The sequence below is a fragment of the Falco naumanni genome, chromosome 23 (genome assembly GCF_017639655.2).
Source record: "Falco naumanni isolate bFalNau1 chromosome 23, bFalNau1.pat, whole genome shotgun sequence".
Lineage (NCBI taxonomy): Eukaryota > Metazoa > Chordata > Aves > Falconiformes > Falconidae > Falco > Falco naumanni.
Genome location: NC_054076.1, coordinates 217,829 through 235,800, shown reverse-complemented (window position 1 = coordinate 235,800; position 17,972 = coordinate 217,829). Strand labels below are relative to the sequence as shown.

General features: G+C 50.3%; 1 protein-coding gene across 1 annotated transcript; it reads left to right on the top strand.

The window, feature by feature from the left end:
- LOC121080229 (ribosome-binding protein 1-like) lies at window positions 1-8,865 on the top strand. Its single transcript, XM_040578084.1, has 9 exons — window positions 1-367; window positions 913-1,061; window positions 1,298-1,420; window positions 2,434-2,586; window positions 2,923-3,041; window positions 3,838-3,991; window positions 4,417-4,490; window positions 8,343-8,400; window positions 8,684-8,865. The coding sequence occupies exons 1-9, from the start codon at window positions 1-3 to the stop codon at window positions 8,720-8,722; spliced, it is 1,236 nt and encodes a 411-aa protein (XP_040434018.1). The 3' UTR covers window positions 8,723-8,865.
- The last annotated feature ends 9,107 nt before the right edge of the window (window positions 8,866-17,972 follow it).

Sequence of the window (17,972 nt, the reverse complement as noted above, 5' to 3'; positions counted from 1 at the left end):
ATGCTGAAGGTTGTGCTCTTTGGAGGTTTGATGGTGGTATCGGCCATTGGGATCTTCCTGGTGTTCACCTTCGCGGAGAAGGTCCTCCGTCCTTCTGAGGAAGCCTTGGCCAAGCAAGGCAAAGGGCTTAAGAAGACTCAGCAGAAGGAAAAAGAGAAAAAGAAGAAAGAGGAAGCTGTTGAGAAAAAAGGAAAAGGAAAGAAAAATCAAGAGAAACCTAATGGACAGGTCCCAGAGGCGCACCAAAGTGCTCCAGTGGTCAGCTCTGTCACCATAAAGAAAAGCAATGTTCTTCCAGCCCATGAGGAGCAGAAGCATAATGAACCTGTCAAGAAGGTGGCTGCATCCAAGAAGAAGAGCGAGCCAGGTAAGGCCAAGTTCCTCTGCATATATCCCCGTCGGGTAAGCCGGCAGAGGGATCGGAGAAGGGCTGGAGTCATCTCGTTCCCTTAGCAAAGAGCTGGAACGAACCTGCCTGGTGAAAGGCAGGAGATGACCTTGCTGCTCTGCATCACTGGCACCGCTGCGTGGAGTGACAGTCCCCCAGCGAGGCTGTGTCACGATGGAGTCCAGCTTCTGATGCCCACCATGTCTCTGCTCCCTGGCTTTAGCAAAGCGTGCCCAGCTCCGGCTGGAATCGCTCAGTGTGATGGAGGGCGGTGGCAGGGCGGCAGGAGCAGTAGCAGAGCCAGGCAGAGGTGGCAGCTGGCTCAGGGAACGCTTGTCTGTGGTGGGTGCCGTCCCCAGCGCTCGTCACGTTGCTTTCAGTTAGAGAGGTATCAAACTTGGCTGTGGACATCTGGGTGGTTGCTGGCGTGAAATGGCAATTATGGGGTTGAAGTCAACTGAGGTGATGCTACTCAGCCCTGCCCATGGCTCGAGCGCTCCCAACCCCTCCTCTCTCCTCCCCAGCACCTGCGGACTCGGATGGGCCCCTCTACCTGCCCTACAAGACGCTTGTGTCCACTGTCAGCAGCACGGTGTTCAGTGAGGGGGAGGCCCAGCAGCTCATCGAGATCCTGACGGAGAAAGCGGGCATCGTCCAGGACACCTGGCACGCGGTAGGGCTGCCAGCAGCGTCGTGTCCACCAGGGCTGGGCCAAGCCTCCGGGGGTGCGGAGGGGTGAAGGCAGCCCGTTTTCGGGCAGGCTGTCCCCCGAGGGTCAGCCTTAGAGACAGGAGCTGAATTTTCCCCTGGAGCAGAGGGCAGGACCCTGTGCGTGTGGGGTGGAGGGGTTGGATGCGTGGTGATGCAGGAGGTGGTGGTCCCCGCTGATGTGCCACCCTGTGCCGGCAGGCCAAGCAGAAGGGTGACCCTGTCACTGTCCTGAAACGCCAGCTGGAGGAGAAGGAGAAGCAGCTCGCCACTAAGCAGGAGGCTGCAGCCGCTGCCAGAAACAAGGTGGAGGAGCTGAGTCAGGTAAGTGCCGCGCAGCCCTCCCGGCACCCCTGGCACAGGCTCTGCGCCTCACGGCTCGCCGTGTGCCTCCCTCTCCCCGCGTCTTACCCGCCCTTGGAGGTGAAGCCCAGGGGTTCTCTGGGCCCTTCATCCATTTGCTGTTTTCTCCCCAAAAAGGGGAGGAGATGCCCACCTGAGCTCCTCTCCTGGGCCTGATCCAGCCCGGGGAGGCACGTGCCCTGTTGGCAGCCGCAGCAGGAGCGGGCTAAAGCCGTGCCCGTAAGAGACTGCAGCTTTCTGCTGCTCTACGGAGGACAGTAAAGCCCTTCTCATCTCTTGGCAGAGCCCCTGAGCTGAGAAGGTGTTGAACAGTCCCTTTTTAAGGAGCCTGGTGCTATTTACAGCCCCCTTGCCTGACTCAGCCCCTTGCCTCCACCTCTCGTTGGGTGTTGAAGTCAGAAGGGACCCCCGGCGCGTCGTGCTCAGCACCTCCTGCCCCGCAGCCGCCAGGACCCTGCTGCAGCAGGTCCATCTGCCTGCAGGCAGGAGAGGAGAGGGCGAAGCCACCCTGTGCACTGAGTGCTGTGCTAAACCCCGGCCTGTGCAGGCAGCCCAGGGCAGCGGCACGGCATCACCCAGCCGGCCAAGAGAGCATCCCTGCCTTGGCAGGGGGCGGGGGGGGAGTCTGTGTTGGATTTGTGGGGGTGTTTTCTTTTTTTAGTTTTCCTGCTTTGCCGCAAACTTGATGTGATGATACTGATCCTGGGGCCGGGGAGGGGAATAAAATTCCAGGCCGTCACTCCTCTCTCTTAGCTGGCCCAATGTGGAACAACAGTGGCATCCAGTGGCCACGGAGCCCAAAGCTTAATGCAGGAGGAAATGGAAGTGCGGAAGGGTGTAGCTGGGCCTGGGGGCAGCGCCGAAAGGGTTACACTTCTTAAAGTCTTCTGAGCTAGGAGGCCACTTGGTTCGAGTCCCCTTAAAGCAGGGAAGTTCCTAGGCTGAAACTGACCGGGTGGCTTCTCTCCTCGAAGGAGCTGGCGGCCGAGCGGGCCAAGGCGACGGCCGTGGAGGGCAAGCTGAAGGAGCAGCTGCTGGCCCGCGAGCAGGAGATGGCAGCGGTGCAGGCACGCATGCAGGCCAGCTACCAGGACCATGTCAGCGAAACGCAGCAGCTGCAGGGCAAGGTGAGCCCCACGCGGTGCTCTGCAGCTTCCTCCGCTGGCTGCCGGCTGGCCCTCGGTGGCAGCTGCCTGGTCTTTTGGAGAAGACCGAGGTGGACGAGGGGACCAGAGCCTCGGGGAGGGGCGAGAGCCCCGCAGTGCTCCTGAGCCGTGGTGCTCACGCTAGAAGAGGGATGTGGGAGCATCCTCACGGGATGCAGCAGCCGCAGGGGCTGTCAGCATCAGCAGACACCTCGCTGTGGCTTCCTTGCCAGTCCCTCTTGCCCATGGAGTGGGCTCCTCAGGGGAGAGCTGAGGGGCTGGCAGCGGCGGCATTAACCCCTGTTGGTCTCTCCCTAGATCCGCACCCTGCAGGAGCAGCTGGAGAATGGCCCCGACACGCAGCTGGCTCGCCTGCAGCAGGAGAACTCCATCCTGAGTGATGCCTTCTGCCAGATCAGAAGTCAGATGGAGAGCAAGTAAGACTAGGGGTGGGGGTGGGGGGCAGAGCCTGGGGCCACCCTCTGGCAAGCCCTGGGGGTGGCTGTCCATCATGATTGGCCACCCCCTTTCTTGAGGGTGCTTCTACAGACGCCCCAGCTAGCTGGAGGTAGAGGAGGGAGTGAGGAAGAGATTGCCAAATGGCTTTTGTGGGCCTGGCAGGGGAAACAAGGATGCTTTTCCCAAGTGGAAGGGCAGGGGAAGCCCTCTCTGCTTTGGAGTCACCTGTGCTGATGCTAGCGGAGGGGGCAGAGGGGACCAGAAGGCGCTGCAGCATTTCTCCACACTTCGGAGAGCTTGTGCTCACCAACTTCAGAAGAAATGTCGCTGGCTCTTTGATGGGAGCGGTGCTGCAGAGAACCGAGACCTGCCTGGTGCATACGGAACAACCAGGAGCTAGGGGGAAGAATTTGGCACTCTCTTTTTGTAGAAAGTCTGAAATGGCTGGTGATTAACAGTGGTCAATTAATTACAGAGCAGACTCCAGCTGCTTAGAGTGCTTTCTCCTGTGTCTGGGAACACAGATCCTTGCGACTTCTATTTCATGAGAAAGGAATGTCTCCTGTGATGGAAACGGAGCTTTTGAAATTGATGTGTCAGCTCCTTCCACCCCATCCCTGAAGGACCAGGCGTGTCCGAGAAGCAGGCCAACACAACCGTTGAGATGTTTCAAGCCCTGTTATCAGGCCCACAGGAGGATGTGTTCCCCCTGGGTAACGCCAGGGATGCTTGACTGGCCTGCGGGCTGGAATAACGCTGCTTCTGTTGGTGCAGGCAAAACGCTGAGGTGGCCAGGTTACAGGAGTGGTGCGGCAAGCTGACGAACGAGCTCTCTGAGAAGTCAGAGGTGCTGCAGCAAGAGAAGCAGCTGAGGAAGAGCTGGAAGATGAAAGTGGCAGCCTTGGAGAGGCAGATGGAGCAGCTGCAGGTCAGGCAAGCGCCTGCAAACCTGCTCCCCCCGGGTGTGAGGGTGGGGGGGGAAGCCTAGGTGGTGCACCGTGCTGGGTGGTAGCCTCAGGTGAGAGAGGAAACCCAGTGGCCCCTGCCAGCGGGTGCTCACGAGGACGTGGGTGCTCCCTCTTGACTCTGAAGCCCTTGGTGCAGGAGGTAGAGCTTGTGGCTTTGTTATTGTCACCGGGGTGTGGCTGGATTTGGGGTTTTTAGGGGTGTTTAAAGGACACCTCCCAGGTAGAGCCTCTGAGCACGCCGCTGGAGCAGTGGCGCATGGCTGGCTTGTGGCCACCGAGGCAGCTCAGTGGAGACCTGAGGTGACCCAAGATGTTTTGGAGGGGGGAGTGTCGCCAGACGGCCAAGGGAGACTCAGGCAGATGCCTTCTTTTGACTCCCATGTAGGAAAAACTAGGAAAAAAAAAAAGAAAGAACCGGGGCCAGGCAGCAAGCGAACTACAGGAGCGACTGAAGGTTACCCAGTGCGGCGAATGAAGAGACGGGACGCAGCTTGATGCAAGCAAATGTCAATTTATTGTACAGAAGCACGAGGTTTTATACACTTTCAGAAGCTGCGCGTTTGAAACTAATTGGTTCTTGAAGCTAAGCCTTGCATACTAGGCAATCCCCGATTGGTGGTTAGCTGCCATCAATTAACAGCAAGGTGTTACCTTTCCTTGGCGCCATCCGTCTCCCACTCCCCTGTGCTCTGTAAACACGCCTCATCATGTTAATTGTTGTCTAGACAAGCTCGAGCACATTCCCCTCAGCTAACTGATTGCCACACATGGTCCCAGTTTGCAGACCGCTCCTGCATCTCCCCCTTCCTGTTGCACAAAAAGAACCTTTGGAACCGAACGAGTAAAAACAAGGTATAAGTAATAGAACAAATAAAAAAGCAACTGAGACATTATCAGTGTCAAAATAACCCACTGTCTCTGTTCCGTACAATTTTACAATTTCCCCTTTTTGTTTTTGAACAGCTAGTACCAGGTTTGCCATGTTCTGCAGGGCCCTTGCAAACATGACAGCAACCAAGGTAATAGCAAACAAACAATACTGCCAATTGAATGAATGGATGCCTAAAAAGGCTGACATTTTCTCAGATTTTGATAACATGTTGCTGCAATGGGGCGCCTAAAATCCACGCAGCGCATACCATCCAAATCCTCACAGCCATGTCCTTGAACCAACAACAAAAAGCAGTGGCAATTTTGACTCACATTCTTAACTGCCTACCAAACAAGGTGATTTAACTCTTTAATGCTTTCCCTGCTGTTACTCTGGATAAGAGAAGAACCGCTGCGACACGTTCCCATCATAGCCTCCTACTACATATAGCATCTACAGAAAGACAATGATCGACATTCAAAGTGTAAACAGTATCATCTTCTTTTGGATTAACATTATACATAGGTGGAAAGGCACACCAAAAAAGAACTGGTTCAGTCAAAAAGTTCGAAACATAGTGTGCCTTCTCTGAACATACCTCTGGGGTCATTCCCTTCGTTCCCTCTTTTTTTATGCAAAGAGAAACACTTCCACCAAAACAGAGAAGCCCCTATTTACATCTCTGAGCCCGGACACAAACCGCAGCTGTATGCTCCACCAGGCTCAGGGCAGGAATCATTCATGCAGTTACAATGCTATATATCTCTACAAGCGTGCAGACACCCATTAAACACTAGATAACCATGTTCATCTTTCCTATTCTCCTTCACAATACCTAGCTGTTCTCTCATCTCTTGTTAGGTCAAATATTCTCCAGTTTCCTCTCCTGTATATCTCTTCAGACATTCTCTATCCTCCCATTTTTTGCTTGTTAATTGCAAGGAGGCAAAGGGTGTGTGTAGCTGGGTGACCATGACCTGCTTTATGTTACAATCAACTAAACACTGAATACAGAAAAAAAAGTGTGGGAGACATAAGGCAAACGTCACTAAGGTGGTTAAAGATAATTATAATAAATCCTGTAATACTTTTGAGTCATGGCCCAAAGTTTCCCAGCCGTGAGAAGAGACCAAAGGCATCCCACCCCTGGCTCTGCTGCAGATCTTTGTTTTAAGGCTTTTGAGTTTTGGATACTTTTGTAAATTAACTCACAGTGGTCACTCAGATTCATGTAACACATCCTATCAAAGCCTTCAGACTTGTGTCCCTGTGCTAATAATAAAAATCAATAGCAACTCGGTTCTGTAGCAACATATGATGGACAGAATCAACATCTGTTAATAAGCCAGAAAAAAAAGAACAGTATTTGTAGTATTACTTTGTTTAGCAAGCTAGCAGCCTAATTTACTAAGCAAGTTAAGAGCGTGTACTATTCTTACAGAAGAGATTAGAGAAGCAAAAATCTGTTATGCTGCATTCCAGAACTCAGCCTGAGAATTACAGTCTGCTGTGAGTTCTGCGTTACAATCATTTGACACATGTTGGGGTTGCGATTGTGAAAGTTGCCCATTTACAATTTTCATTGGCATTATCACAGCTAGTTGTTTTAAAAGCAACCCTTGAGCTTCCTGATGTTCGACTTGTTGCAAAATATTCTGAAGCCAATCGATCAAGTTAGTATTAAAGTTAGTGACTCTCTAGGACCCTGCAAGACTGTGGCAAGACTCCCGCATCTGGACTGCCTTAATAGCCATCTCATTCATTTGCAAACAGTTGTCCCTGGGATACCTTGCCTGAGTCACAGAATCGGCACAATTAATTTTCTCCAGCCAACTGCTCATAGTTAACAGCAATTCCCCGATTAAGGTTTTCAATCAAGGCCACTACACATAGCTCACAAAAATCAGATAACCACATCATATACTGTATCAGTTAGTACCATACAAAGCAATAACTTCCAATCATGCAGTGTGAGCGTATAAGGCTCTGCCATCACTTCAAGAAGGGACATAGCAAAAGTACTATGAATCCTCCCTTCCTGCACTGCTTTGCTTAACTCTTTAACAGCCTCGTATTGCACAGGCTGCCACTCTGCAGGTTGATTTGTCTGACAAAATACTGAACATGCCATAGCGACTCCCAAAACCCATCACTGAAGTGTTTCCCACTTGCATTCCTGCCACCAATCCCTCAGACCCCCTTTCACCCTCCCCAGAAGTACAATCAATGCATCAGGAGAGACGAGGGGGTGGGGGAAAGGTCTAGCTCCTTTTCCAGATCTGTAGGACCTGGATCAAAAGGTTTATCAGTGTCAATGGAATCATTGTCCGAGTTGTCCTGTTCCCGTGCTTTGTCCTGTGTTGTGAGGGTCGCTGCAATCAGTGACAGAAGCTTTGGGGGCAGAGGAGGTGTGGACAGAATCGCCATCGCTGACTGTGTCTTGAGAAGAGTCGCGCTGTCGGTGGAATTTACAGCTTCCTCTGGTTTAGCACCGTTAGTAGAATTAGTCCACACTTGGCAAAGAGTAGTCAGAATTTGCCACCAAGATGCTAAATGCATTCCCGACACGGAGCTCCCCTCCGCGGCAGCATCATACAATTGGCTGCTGTATGTGCACACTTTCATTCTTTCAAAGTCTCTAAAGTTTCTTGGCTGCTCACCTGTCTCGATGAATACAGGTGTTATCCTCGGGGTTTAGGTTGTCCGCCTGGTCCAGACAGCAAGTTCAGCCAAGCCGTCTCCTCCGGAACGCAGCCCTCTTCCACGAGCTGTCTTTTTTATCGACCAGTTCCGTCCTTATTCTTCCAAGGCTTCGGAACACCACCATAGGGGTCACCATTTGAGGAAACTGAGGCACGGACTCCCTGATCTGACTAGAAGACCCTTCATGAGTCCATATACGTCTCTTTCTGGGGATGAACCCTGATTCCCCATTACAGATTTCCCACAGCTCACCTCTCAACTCCGGAGGGATTTCTGCCGGCTCCTGCTTCCTTTCAGCAGATCATTCAAAGTTCTGTGGGATTCGCTGCATGTCGCTCAGATAGGCGATTCGAGAGCCCTTCATGTTAGATCCTTAAACGCATCACGTCGGGGTCACCAATTTGCGGCGAATGAAGAGACGGGACGCAGCTTGATGCAAGCAAATGTCAATTTATTGTACAGAAGCACGAGGTTTTATACACTTTCAGAAGCTGCACGTTTGAAACTAATTGGTTCTTGAAGCTAAGCCTTGCATACTAGGCAATCCCTGATTGGTGGTTAACTGCCATCAATTAACAGCAAGGTGTTACCTTTCCTTGGCGCCATCCGTCTCCCACCCCCCTGTGCTCTGCAAACATGCCTCGTCATGTTAATTGTTGTCTAGACAAGCTCGAGCAAATTCCCCTCAGCTAACTGATTGCCGCGCATGGTCCCAGTTTGCAGACCGCTCCTGCAACCCAGGACCAACTGGCCAAAGGGAGAATGAAGAAGTGTAAAGAACAGCTTCAGGAAACGGTACTGGTGGTGGCCACAGCCATCCCTCCCCTTGGTGCTGGTGGAGGGCAGGGGGAAGCGCGTGTCAGGCAGTGGTTGAAAACCGGAGACAAGGTGGCACTTGCTGCCAGAAACCATCTGGGTGGCTTTTGGGAAGCTCTGGGAGCACAGGAGATGGTGGTCATGGTTCTCCCTTCTCAAAAGGCAGGACCTGGCCCATCTGTGAAACGCTTTGATGCTTGAGCTGCCACGAGAATAAGGTTGAGACCCAGTTGAGTAACCCACCTCTCTTTTCCTTCTCCAGGGGGAAGAGGACAGTTTGAAGGAAGGGACTTCAGCTTGATGAGTCTGTGACCTAGACCTTACTGTCAGCTTACCAAAATGCCTTACACATTCCTAAAACTAAAACTAAAAATATATGCCTGATTTACTGTAGAAAAAAGTTGCAAGCCATTTGTGACCTAAAACCTAGTTTTGAAACTTAAACCCCCCCCCCCAAACACAAAAACCCAACCAGTAAACACTGCGGGCATATGTTTGTAAGAAAATCTTCATACTGTTTTGTACAACTACCGTTTGTTCCCAAGGGCACCGCACCGACCACATCGGGGCAGGCAGAACCCACAAATCTGTGAAAAGGGAAGACTCTGTTTGTACATCAACTGGTGAAATTTCTTTTTTCTTTCTTTTTTACTTTGTTTTGTTTTGGTTTTTTTTGTTTGTTGGAGTGCAAGAAGTGTGAAAGTGAGACCCAGCATGGAAGGAAGCCTCTCTTTGATGGGTGGCTCTTGGCACGTATCTTTTTGTGTATTTCTGGGTGTTGATGCATTTACAATGATGTAGTGAAAAGAGATTATTTTCTTGCTTCATTTTCCGGGTTATTATTTACTAATTTTTTATTACGTTTGCAAGCCAGCCAGGTGTTTGGGGTCACTGAAGAAGGACCCTGCTGTGGCCGGGAGCAGATCCTTTATTCCCCGCCTTGCTTGCTGTGCTGCAAACAGCCATCCCCTCTGTTTTTTCTCCAAGATACGCAAAGGAGAGAAGCCTTCCCTTCCAGCCACGAGTGTTCTCACACTGGCTGCACCCCGAGGTCCCCTGCCATGGGGTCAGGCTGAGCGTGGGGACAGGGCACAGCAGCGTGAGCGTGGGGACAGGGCACAGCAGCACAGCCTCGCCAGCCCAGCGCAGGCTGCTCCTGCTCTCTTAAGCCTCAGCGCACCCCTGAAATTCTGTCCCTGCGGGTGCTGTGTGGTGGAGGTCCTTGGGCACTGCCTTCTCTCTCCCCTTCTTGTGGCTTTCCTTTTGAAACTCCACACAAACCCACCCTTTTTTCCCCAGGTTTTCTTCTTTTTAAATAATTTTTCTTGTTTTTTTTTTTTTATTTCAAGTTGGTTTATTGGGAAATGGCAGAGACCACGTCACAGCTTGGTGCCTGCCTCCTCACAATAAAGCTGCTGAGCCTGGCGCTGACATCAGTGGCATTTGAGGAGCTGGTGGGGGGAAAAGGCCCCCAGAGTACTTGGTACCTCTGGGGTGTGTGAAGAACCAAGGCCAGGAAGGGGGATGAAGGCCAGACCCGCCTCCATTTTGTTCCCAGAGAAGTCTGCGTGTGCTCAGCCTCTATATTAGACACACCAGAGATTCCACGCAGGCAGGACTGGGTAGACACGTGTCCTGTCCCCCCAGCACTGCAGCTTTGGGGGTCATGATGGAGAAGGGATGTGCAAATCACACTTGGGCTGTGCGGTATGTGCATGACCTGTCTCTGATCAGGCAAGAAAAAGGGGTCCTGCTGAATTCTGGCAGAGGGAATGGCAAGCTGAGAGCCCACCACCCACCACCACCCCTACTGCCTGGTGATTAACAGTGGTCAATTAATTACAGAGCAGACTCCAGCTGCTTAGAGTGCTTTCTCCTGTGTCTGGGAACACAGATCCTTGCGACTTCTATTTCATGAGAAAGGAATGTCTCCTGTGATGGAAACGGAGCTTTTGAAATTGATGTGTCAGCTCCTTCCACCCCATCCCTGAAGGACCAGGCGTGTCCGAGAAGCAGGCCAACACAACCGTTGAGATGTTTCAAGCCCTGTTATCAGGCCCACAGGAGGATGTGTTCCCCCTGGGTAACGCCAGGGATGCTTGACTGGCCTGCGGGCTGCAATAACGCTGCTTCTGTTGGTGCAGGCAAAACGCTGAGGTGGCCAGGTTACAGGAGTGGTGCGGCAAGCTGATGAACGAGCTCTCTGAGAAGTCAGAGGTGCTGCAGCAAGAGAAGCAGCTGAGGAAGAGCTGGAAGATGAAAGTGGCAGCCTTGGAGAGGCAGATGGAGCAGCTGCAGGTCAGGCAAGCGCCTGCAAACCTGCTCCCCTCAGGGAGATGGGGCGGGTGGCTGAATTGTGTGGGATCCGTGGGGCTGGCCATGGGGAGAGCTCGGGGGGAGATGAGCGTCCGCATTTGGAAAGCGAGCTGCCTGGCGGACCTCTTCATTGCCTCCTGCCCCCTGTCAGTTTGTCACATGCAACGAGCTCTATTGCACATCCCCGGCAAAGCCAAGGGGCACGCTGCCCTGGTGGGAGCCGTTCTCGCTCACCCGTGGAGCTCCCCAGCTGGCTGTGAGGGTGGGGGGGGAAGCCTAGGTGGTGCACCGTGCTGGGTGGTAGCCTCCGGTGAGAGAGGAAACCCAGTGGCCCCTGCCAGCGGGTGCTCACGAGGACGTGGGTGCTCCCTCTCGACTCTGAAGCCCTTGGTGCAGGAGGTAGAGCTTGTGGCTTTGTTGTTGTCACCGGGGTGTGGCTGGATTTGGGGTTTTTAGGGGTGTTTAAAGGACACCTCCCAGGTAGAGCCTCTGAGCACGCCGCTGGAGCAGTGGCGCATCGCTGGCTTGTGGCCACCGAGGCTGGTAAGATGCACGGAGACGTCCGGCATGCAGCGTAGTCCCCAGGAGGAAAAGGTACCTTGGGAAGGGGGTTTGCTGACCAAAGGGTGGTCGCTAGCGATTTTGAAGGCAGATCGAGCAAACCAAGGTTACTGCCAAATCCTATGAAAAGCCCGGAGGCCTCGCGATGGAAAGCGGGGGGCGGGACGGAATAAGGCAGAATCTCACAGTAATAAGTTAAAAAAAGAGGGACCTCATAGCAGAAAGTAAGGGAAACTTTGCGTCGGGAAAAAAGAAAACAGGGGAGTAACAAAATCTTAAATAATTCATTACCAATAATCGGTTTTATTATCTGTTACATATTCTGCACAAGGCACTCCAGAAGCAGCCATGGCCCTCACGGAGCCTCCTGGCCAAAAGGCTTCAGTCTTGAGGGCAAAGGCTGAAGAGTGCATGAAAGTGAGAGAGACACAGGGGCAAGCACTTGTCCCACCTTGTAACATCACTTGTCGGCATCTTCTCATCTGACCCCAGGCTGCAAAGGGTTGCAGCTCCGCTTGTAAATGACTGGGTACCATTACAGCGGTATTATCAAGCAAGGAACAACGTTAGAGTAGCAAAAAGACACGGCTTTGCCCTCGGCTGGGGAGGCACACTGGGACAGCCTCCAGCGCCAGACCATTTTTAGCAAAACAATCACAAATACAATTAACTTCTTAGCTGACTTGTCTACAAAGAGGGAAAGGCTCCATACGATAAGCAGCACTCACTATTACTCTGCTGCAGAATTTAGTTCTTCCAGAGGTAATACACTCTGTTTTGCCAGCATCTAACAGCAAACCATGTAACACGAAGATGCAGAGTTAAGGTACCTGTAAATGCACTGGTTTTGTTTCCTGGCTTTTGTGCTTCCCAGGGCTGTCCTGTGTTGTGCAGCTCTGATATTTTCCAATGTTTTTATATTTGGATATAGTAATTGCTAACACAGAGCCTAAGGCTAGCAATCATAACATCTATTTACAACATGCACACTGGCTGTGTGCACCTGTTCCACCAGCCTCCCATTTGCTTCAAACATGTCAGTCTCCCTGAGGACACGTTCAATGAGAAACCACCCCCCTACCCTGCAAAGCCCTGCTTTACTTGCTGCCAAGCCTCCTGCATCCCCCTGGGCAGATTACTTTTGGAAGGCTGACCAGGGAATATTTACCAGCTATTGAATCAACAGAGTTCAGCCACATGCCAACATTTCATGCTGTTACCTAAACGGTGTCGGAACTCTCAGAACTCCATCAAAACAGAAGTGGTTTGCACTTTGGTATTAAAAGTTATGTGCAGGCCTGAACACCTCGTTGGGAGCTGGGCCACACAGCAGGCTCCTCTGGGCAAAGATTTCTTTTCTAAGCAGCCGTTATGCAAGTACCAATCTGTGAAAAAATTTTGAAACTCAAAGAGAGAGAACCTTGATTTGACATAGTGCTCTTGCTGCACGTTCCGTAGAAGGAAAGTCACCCACATCTCTAGATCTAATGGAAAGTAGGAAAGAAGCACCAAGTGCCAGGTTCTGCGTGTGGGCTGGGGCAATACCAAGCGCAGGCACAGGCTGGGCAGAGAATGGATGGAGAGCAGCCCTGAGGAGAAGGACTGTGGGGTGTTGGTGGATGAGAAGCTCAACTTGGCCCAGCAACGTGTGCTTGCAGCACAGAAAGCCAACCATGCCGTGGGCTACATCCCCAGCAGGGCGAGGGAGGGGATTCTCCCCCTCTGCTCTGCTCTGCTCTGCTCTCGTGAGACCCTCCCCGTGCAGTGCTGTGTCTTCTCTGAGGCCCTCAACATAAGAAAGACATGAAGCTGTTGGAGCAAGTCCAGAGGAGACCGTGGAGATGCTCAGAGGGCTGGAGCCCCTCTGCTGTGCAGACAGGCTGAGGGAGTTGGGGTTGTTCAGCCTGGAGAAGAAATGGCTCCAGGGAGACCTTAGAGCAGCTCCCAGTACCTGAAGGGACTGACAGGAAAGCTGGAGGGGTGTAGAGGGATTTTTAAAGGACCGAGGACATATGTTACCGTTGTCCAGGTTGGACAACCAAGGCCTGTTAGTTGAAGCTGCAGAGCAACTTTAAATTGTCCTTGGAACAAGCAGTGTGAGAAATAAAACAAGCTATGCGTGAACAAGAAGCCAGGTGCAGAGCAAGTCCTGGGAACCGCAGAATCGACACAGTCATTGGCACACTCTGATCAGGTGCCTGCAGCATGTGACACGGGTGCCCGCATGGCCAGAGTCTTTTATCCAATCACCTGTGTGTAAAGTCGGGTGGGCGGCCGGTTTAAGTTATAAATACGACCTGTTTGTTTAATAAAGTGAGCACGGCACGTAGCCATATTGGTGTGATTGTCGTGAATTGGCTGACTCTCCACGGGGGACCTTCTTCGCCTGGTGTCACCCGTCTGGAGATGCACCAGGATCCCTGGAGCTCCTGACCCCCCCCAACCCTCCCATCTGTTGCCCTCATCCCCACTCCCAAGCAGTGCAAGTATGTCCCAAAAGGCGTTGCCTCCAGTTAATGGCGAGAGGAGAAAAGAGACCGCTATAAACTTGTAGGACGTGTCAGGGCAGCGACTGTTACAGGCAGGTTTAAAGAAACACGCATGGAGGGGCCCTTGGTACTCTGGAGGCAGAGGGGACTGCACATGCAGGTGGGGAGGCCGGGGGAAAATGCTAATGAGTGAGAGGTGGTTAGCAGCAGTCAGAAGCTGCTGATTATCCCACGCTCCAGCTTGTTCTCAGGAGAGCTGGGAAACTCTCTCTTTGATCCTCCTGCATTTCATCTGATAATTGGATGGGGGTTCCAGATGTTACTGCTGAGCATTTCAGAGAGCTGATGGAAAGACATATCTTGAATCAAGGGGCCTTGGACAATCCCAGAGGTATTTTCAGTGCTTTGCTAAAGGAGTGGGACACCATTCACCTTCTTGTCCCTGTTGAGCTATTGCTAGGGTTCATTTGTATTGTCCCCTGGATGGCCTTTTCTTTACCATATACATCCATAAGCTTCCACCCTTTTTTACTCAAGTTTCACAGAGAACAGAGCTGAATCTTTATTTCCTTCTGCTTAGAAGAGCTTTGAATTGGATTGAGTTTGTGTGTCATTGCTGCAGCTCTGTATGACTATTTCAATAAATGGATTTACTGATTTAGTGGCATTTAGTGGTAGCGACTGCAGCAGCAAGTCTGAAGATGCCTCCAAGAACATCAATGGAAAGGGAATTTTGAATTTGTCATTGCAAATATGCATGTTGAAAGCCTGATTCTGGCACCTAGATCTTTTCATGAACAGTACATCCAACCAAAGCAAAACACCTTGAAATACAAAGATGTAGGTTTTGTAATAAGTTGCTCATTGATGGGCCACAGATCAAGGTATTAGCAGAAATCAGCTGGGGAAGATTTTTCCTGTCTAGTCCAGGAGGAGACAAATCCAATCCCAAAACGCCTGGTCTCACAGAAGCTCAGATTACAGACTGTCATTGCAGGTTTCTTTGGATTTCCAGAATTTCTCCTGTGGCACAGTACTGGATGAATGGAGAATGACAGAGACTGAGAAAGGTCTGTTGGCTTGAAAAAAAGTTACAACAGTTATCAGCGTAGTTAAAGTACTGTAGGTGTAACAGCATGATCTCTATTATTATTCCAAAGAATAATGCCTTTCCCCAGTTGAGTAACACAAATAAGATCAGAAAAGTGCCTCTTTTGGAAAAGCATCCCGAGTGGGAGTTACGCAGTATGAAATGGCTGTATAATTTTAATGGTAAATTTCTTAGTGCAGACAAGCCCCGCTCTTGTAACAGTCCCGGGGAATGCCACAAAAGAGGGCATTAGTGTTACTAAAGGGCCAACAGTCTTCTAGGGAAATGTTTTCCATAATCAGCTATAATGTGAAATTATACAGTGCCTAGATACCATAGTGACATAGATAGATAGATGGGATGTGTCAGCTACTCCCTGTAACAACGTCTTGAAGATCTCTTTATGGATGAAAACACCCAGTCACACACTTATCGTCAAGGCTTGTAGCTCCAGATGGAAGAAAAAGCTGCATTCACCCAGGCATGCCCATTCTTGTCTGTTTTACTTGGCGGTTGACCACGGGCACTGCATGGAGCCGTGTCCACTTCCAGGACTGCTGATAAGCAGGAGACTGGGACCCATCATCCCTGTGTTCTCATGAGGCAGAACAAGAGCACAGAGGGGAGAGAGTGTCTCTGTCCTCTGTAAAATGTTGTGTTTGCCTCCTGAGATAAAGGTTAAAATGCACAGAAGAATCCTCAGCAAGGGGTACCAAAGGTAACATCTCTGGTGGTGCTGAGACACCCAGGGAACAGGGATGGGAACCTCTCGGCCCTGAGCCACTCTGGAGTTACAGTTGAGGAGGCAAGTGGTGGAATCTAAAACTGGTTCACACTGCAGAGTCTGTGAACGCACTATGGGTACCACAGTCCTTGACTTCTTGAATACGAGCTCTGCTCTGCAAAGAATGTGACAGGAAGCAAATACTGAGGAATTTTCAGTATGGATGGCTGGAAGTTAAACAGACTTCTGTGCTGATCTCCATAATCAAGGGCAGGCTGTCTTGCTCCTGCAGCTGAGGTTTGGGGCTGGTTTTATGCATTTTTTTGGGAATCTTTTTTTCTTAGATGATGTGAATCTTCATGTCTGGGCACTGGAGCACAAGCTGTTTCTAGTAGGTCATGCAGATCTCTTTCCCTGCTTTGTCTTGATACAGGTGTTCCAGCTGCTGAAGCCATTTTGGGGCTTTCATGCAGCAGTGGCTGCCATCAGCTCAAAGTGAAGATAAAACTGCACTGCTGAACGGGTCTAAAATGTGCAAAAAGGTGTGGGGCATGCACAAAACTGTATCTTAGTTTGAACGATGTGCTTGCTTGCTTATTTTCCTGCCACCACAATAAGCAGGATGGGGCCTATGCCTGTGCTTGATGAGACTCCTCCAAAGAAACCTCCTTGGTGATTCATTTAGTTTAAACCCCTTTTTCTCTCAGTAGAATTAAGGATCTGGGCAGATGTCAGCCGTTTTGGAAAGGACTCCTGAGTTGCTGTCCCAGAGTTGGCCTTACGACTTCTAGTATCTAGAACCTCCTCCTACTGTACCACACCAGACGTCCTGACAGCAACAGCATAGGGTGTTTCTTCTGTGAGGATGGAAGCAAACGGTAGGGGCATATGCAGACTATGAGCATTAGCCATGCGGACCAGGAAACTAAGGGAGTGAAGGGAGGAGAAAGAATGGAGGCTCAGCCCAGAATAAAGTGGATATAACATCCCTAACCAAGCCCATTTACCTGGATTTGCACTGTGTCCTGGACTTCTCAAGGCTGACGCTAATAGGGTCACATTCATGTTACAGAGAGAAATGAGTGGCCTGGTTTGCATTACTGTATTTCATGAAGCAAACTACAAATCTGATCAGAATGAGGTATAAAATTGCAGATGTATATAGCCTCTGTGTGTGTGTGTGTTTATGTGCACGTGTGTACAAACACACAGATTACTTCCAAGAAGCACAATGTATTTGTGGTAGTCTGAAGGTTAATCCAGACTGGGACTTGATTTCCATATTCATTCACTGAGAACCCATACAATCTTTGTAGTAAACAACAAAACCCCCAAATATATTGGAACAATGAGCATTCCTGCAGTCAAATACAGCAAATTCCCTGATGAGTTATGCTAGGTCTACTCTCTCAGGTATTAGCAGGAGAGAGAGGGAGAATCTTGCACTCAAAAACTTAAAGATCCATAAAGATTTTCTTTTTTTTAGCAAGTAATAATTCTTTGGAAATTAAGGCTATTTAAAAGCAATACCATCCCAATAAATGCATTCAGTTACTTTGTCAAGACAATTTTATATTTGTTTCCTATGATGTTGCCATGTGCATCCTAATCAGTGTTTTGCTGTAATTGTAATTAGAGACCATACCTCAGAGGCAGACTCCTTAAAAACTGAATGAAAGTAGCAAGCAGTGGGTGGTAACAGAACTGAGTGTCTTCTGCATATTTACAATGGATTAGGCTTTTTTATTTGAGGGTCAGTGCAGCCTTAACCTATATGCAGTGGTTTATGGCTAATGCCAGCATTGCTTCTGGGTGCAAAGCACGTGTGAGAAATTTCTGCATGCTTGATGTACTTAAAAGGGAAGACAGGAACTTAAGAAGATCTCTTTCCTGCCCTACTCATTTTCCATAATTGGCCCCAACTTCCTCCTAAGTCTTTTCCAGGTAGTGAAAAATGAAATGTGTGTTGGAACCCAGCTTTTTGCCCCTTCAGCTGTTGGCACATCTGTTCATCTGCTGAGGATGAGATGCACGTTACCATACGGCTGAAATGTTAGCGACTGAATTTCTGATGACTGCTTCCATAAAGCCAAACTAATGTTTCAGCAGCATGTCTCTTACCAATTGATATGCACAGAACCTCAGGTTTGATATTTTAGCTCTTCCTCTCTTTTTCAGGGCACACAAAAAAAGAAAAATTAGCCTTCTTGTTTACCCAGAATCTATTCTCTGAGTGCACATGCCCGTGCATCTCTGTGTGTCTGTGTCTAACACGGGATGGCCCTTGGTGCCAGGCTGTCACTACTACTGCGTGTGTCAAGTGCTACAGGACTGTAGCTGTTCCCCTCATTTTATCCGCAGCTATGGCTAA

Coding starts and splice junctions, on each gene's coding strand:
- LOC121080229 (XM_040578084.1), top strand. CDS start 1: ATGCTGAAGGTTGTGCTCTTTGGAGGTTTGATGGTGGTATCGGCCATT. Junction 3,042..3,837: donor AGAAGTCAGATGGAGAGCAA/GTAAGACTAGGG, acceptor CTGTTGGTGCAG/GCAAAACGCTGAGGTGGCCA. Junction 3,992..4,416: donor GGCAGATGGAGCAGCTGCAG/GTCAGGCAAGCG, acceptor ACTCCCATGTAG/GAAAAACTAGGAAAAAAAAA.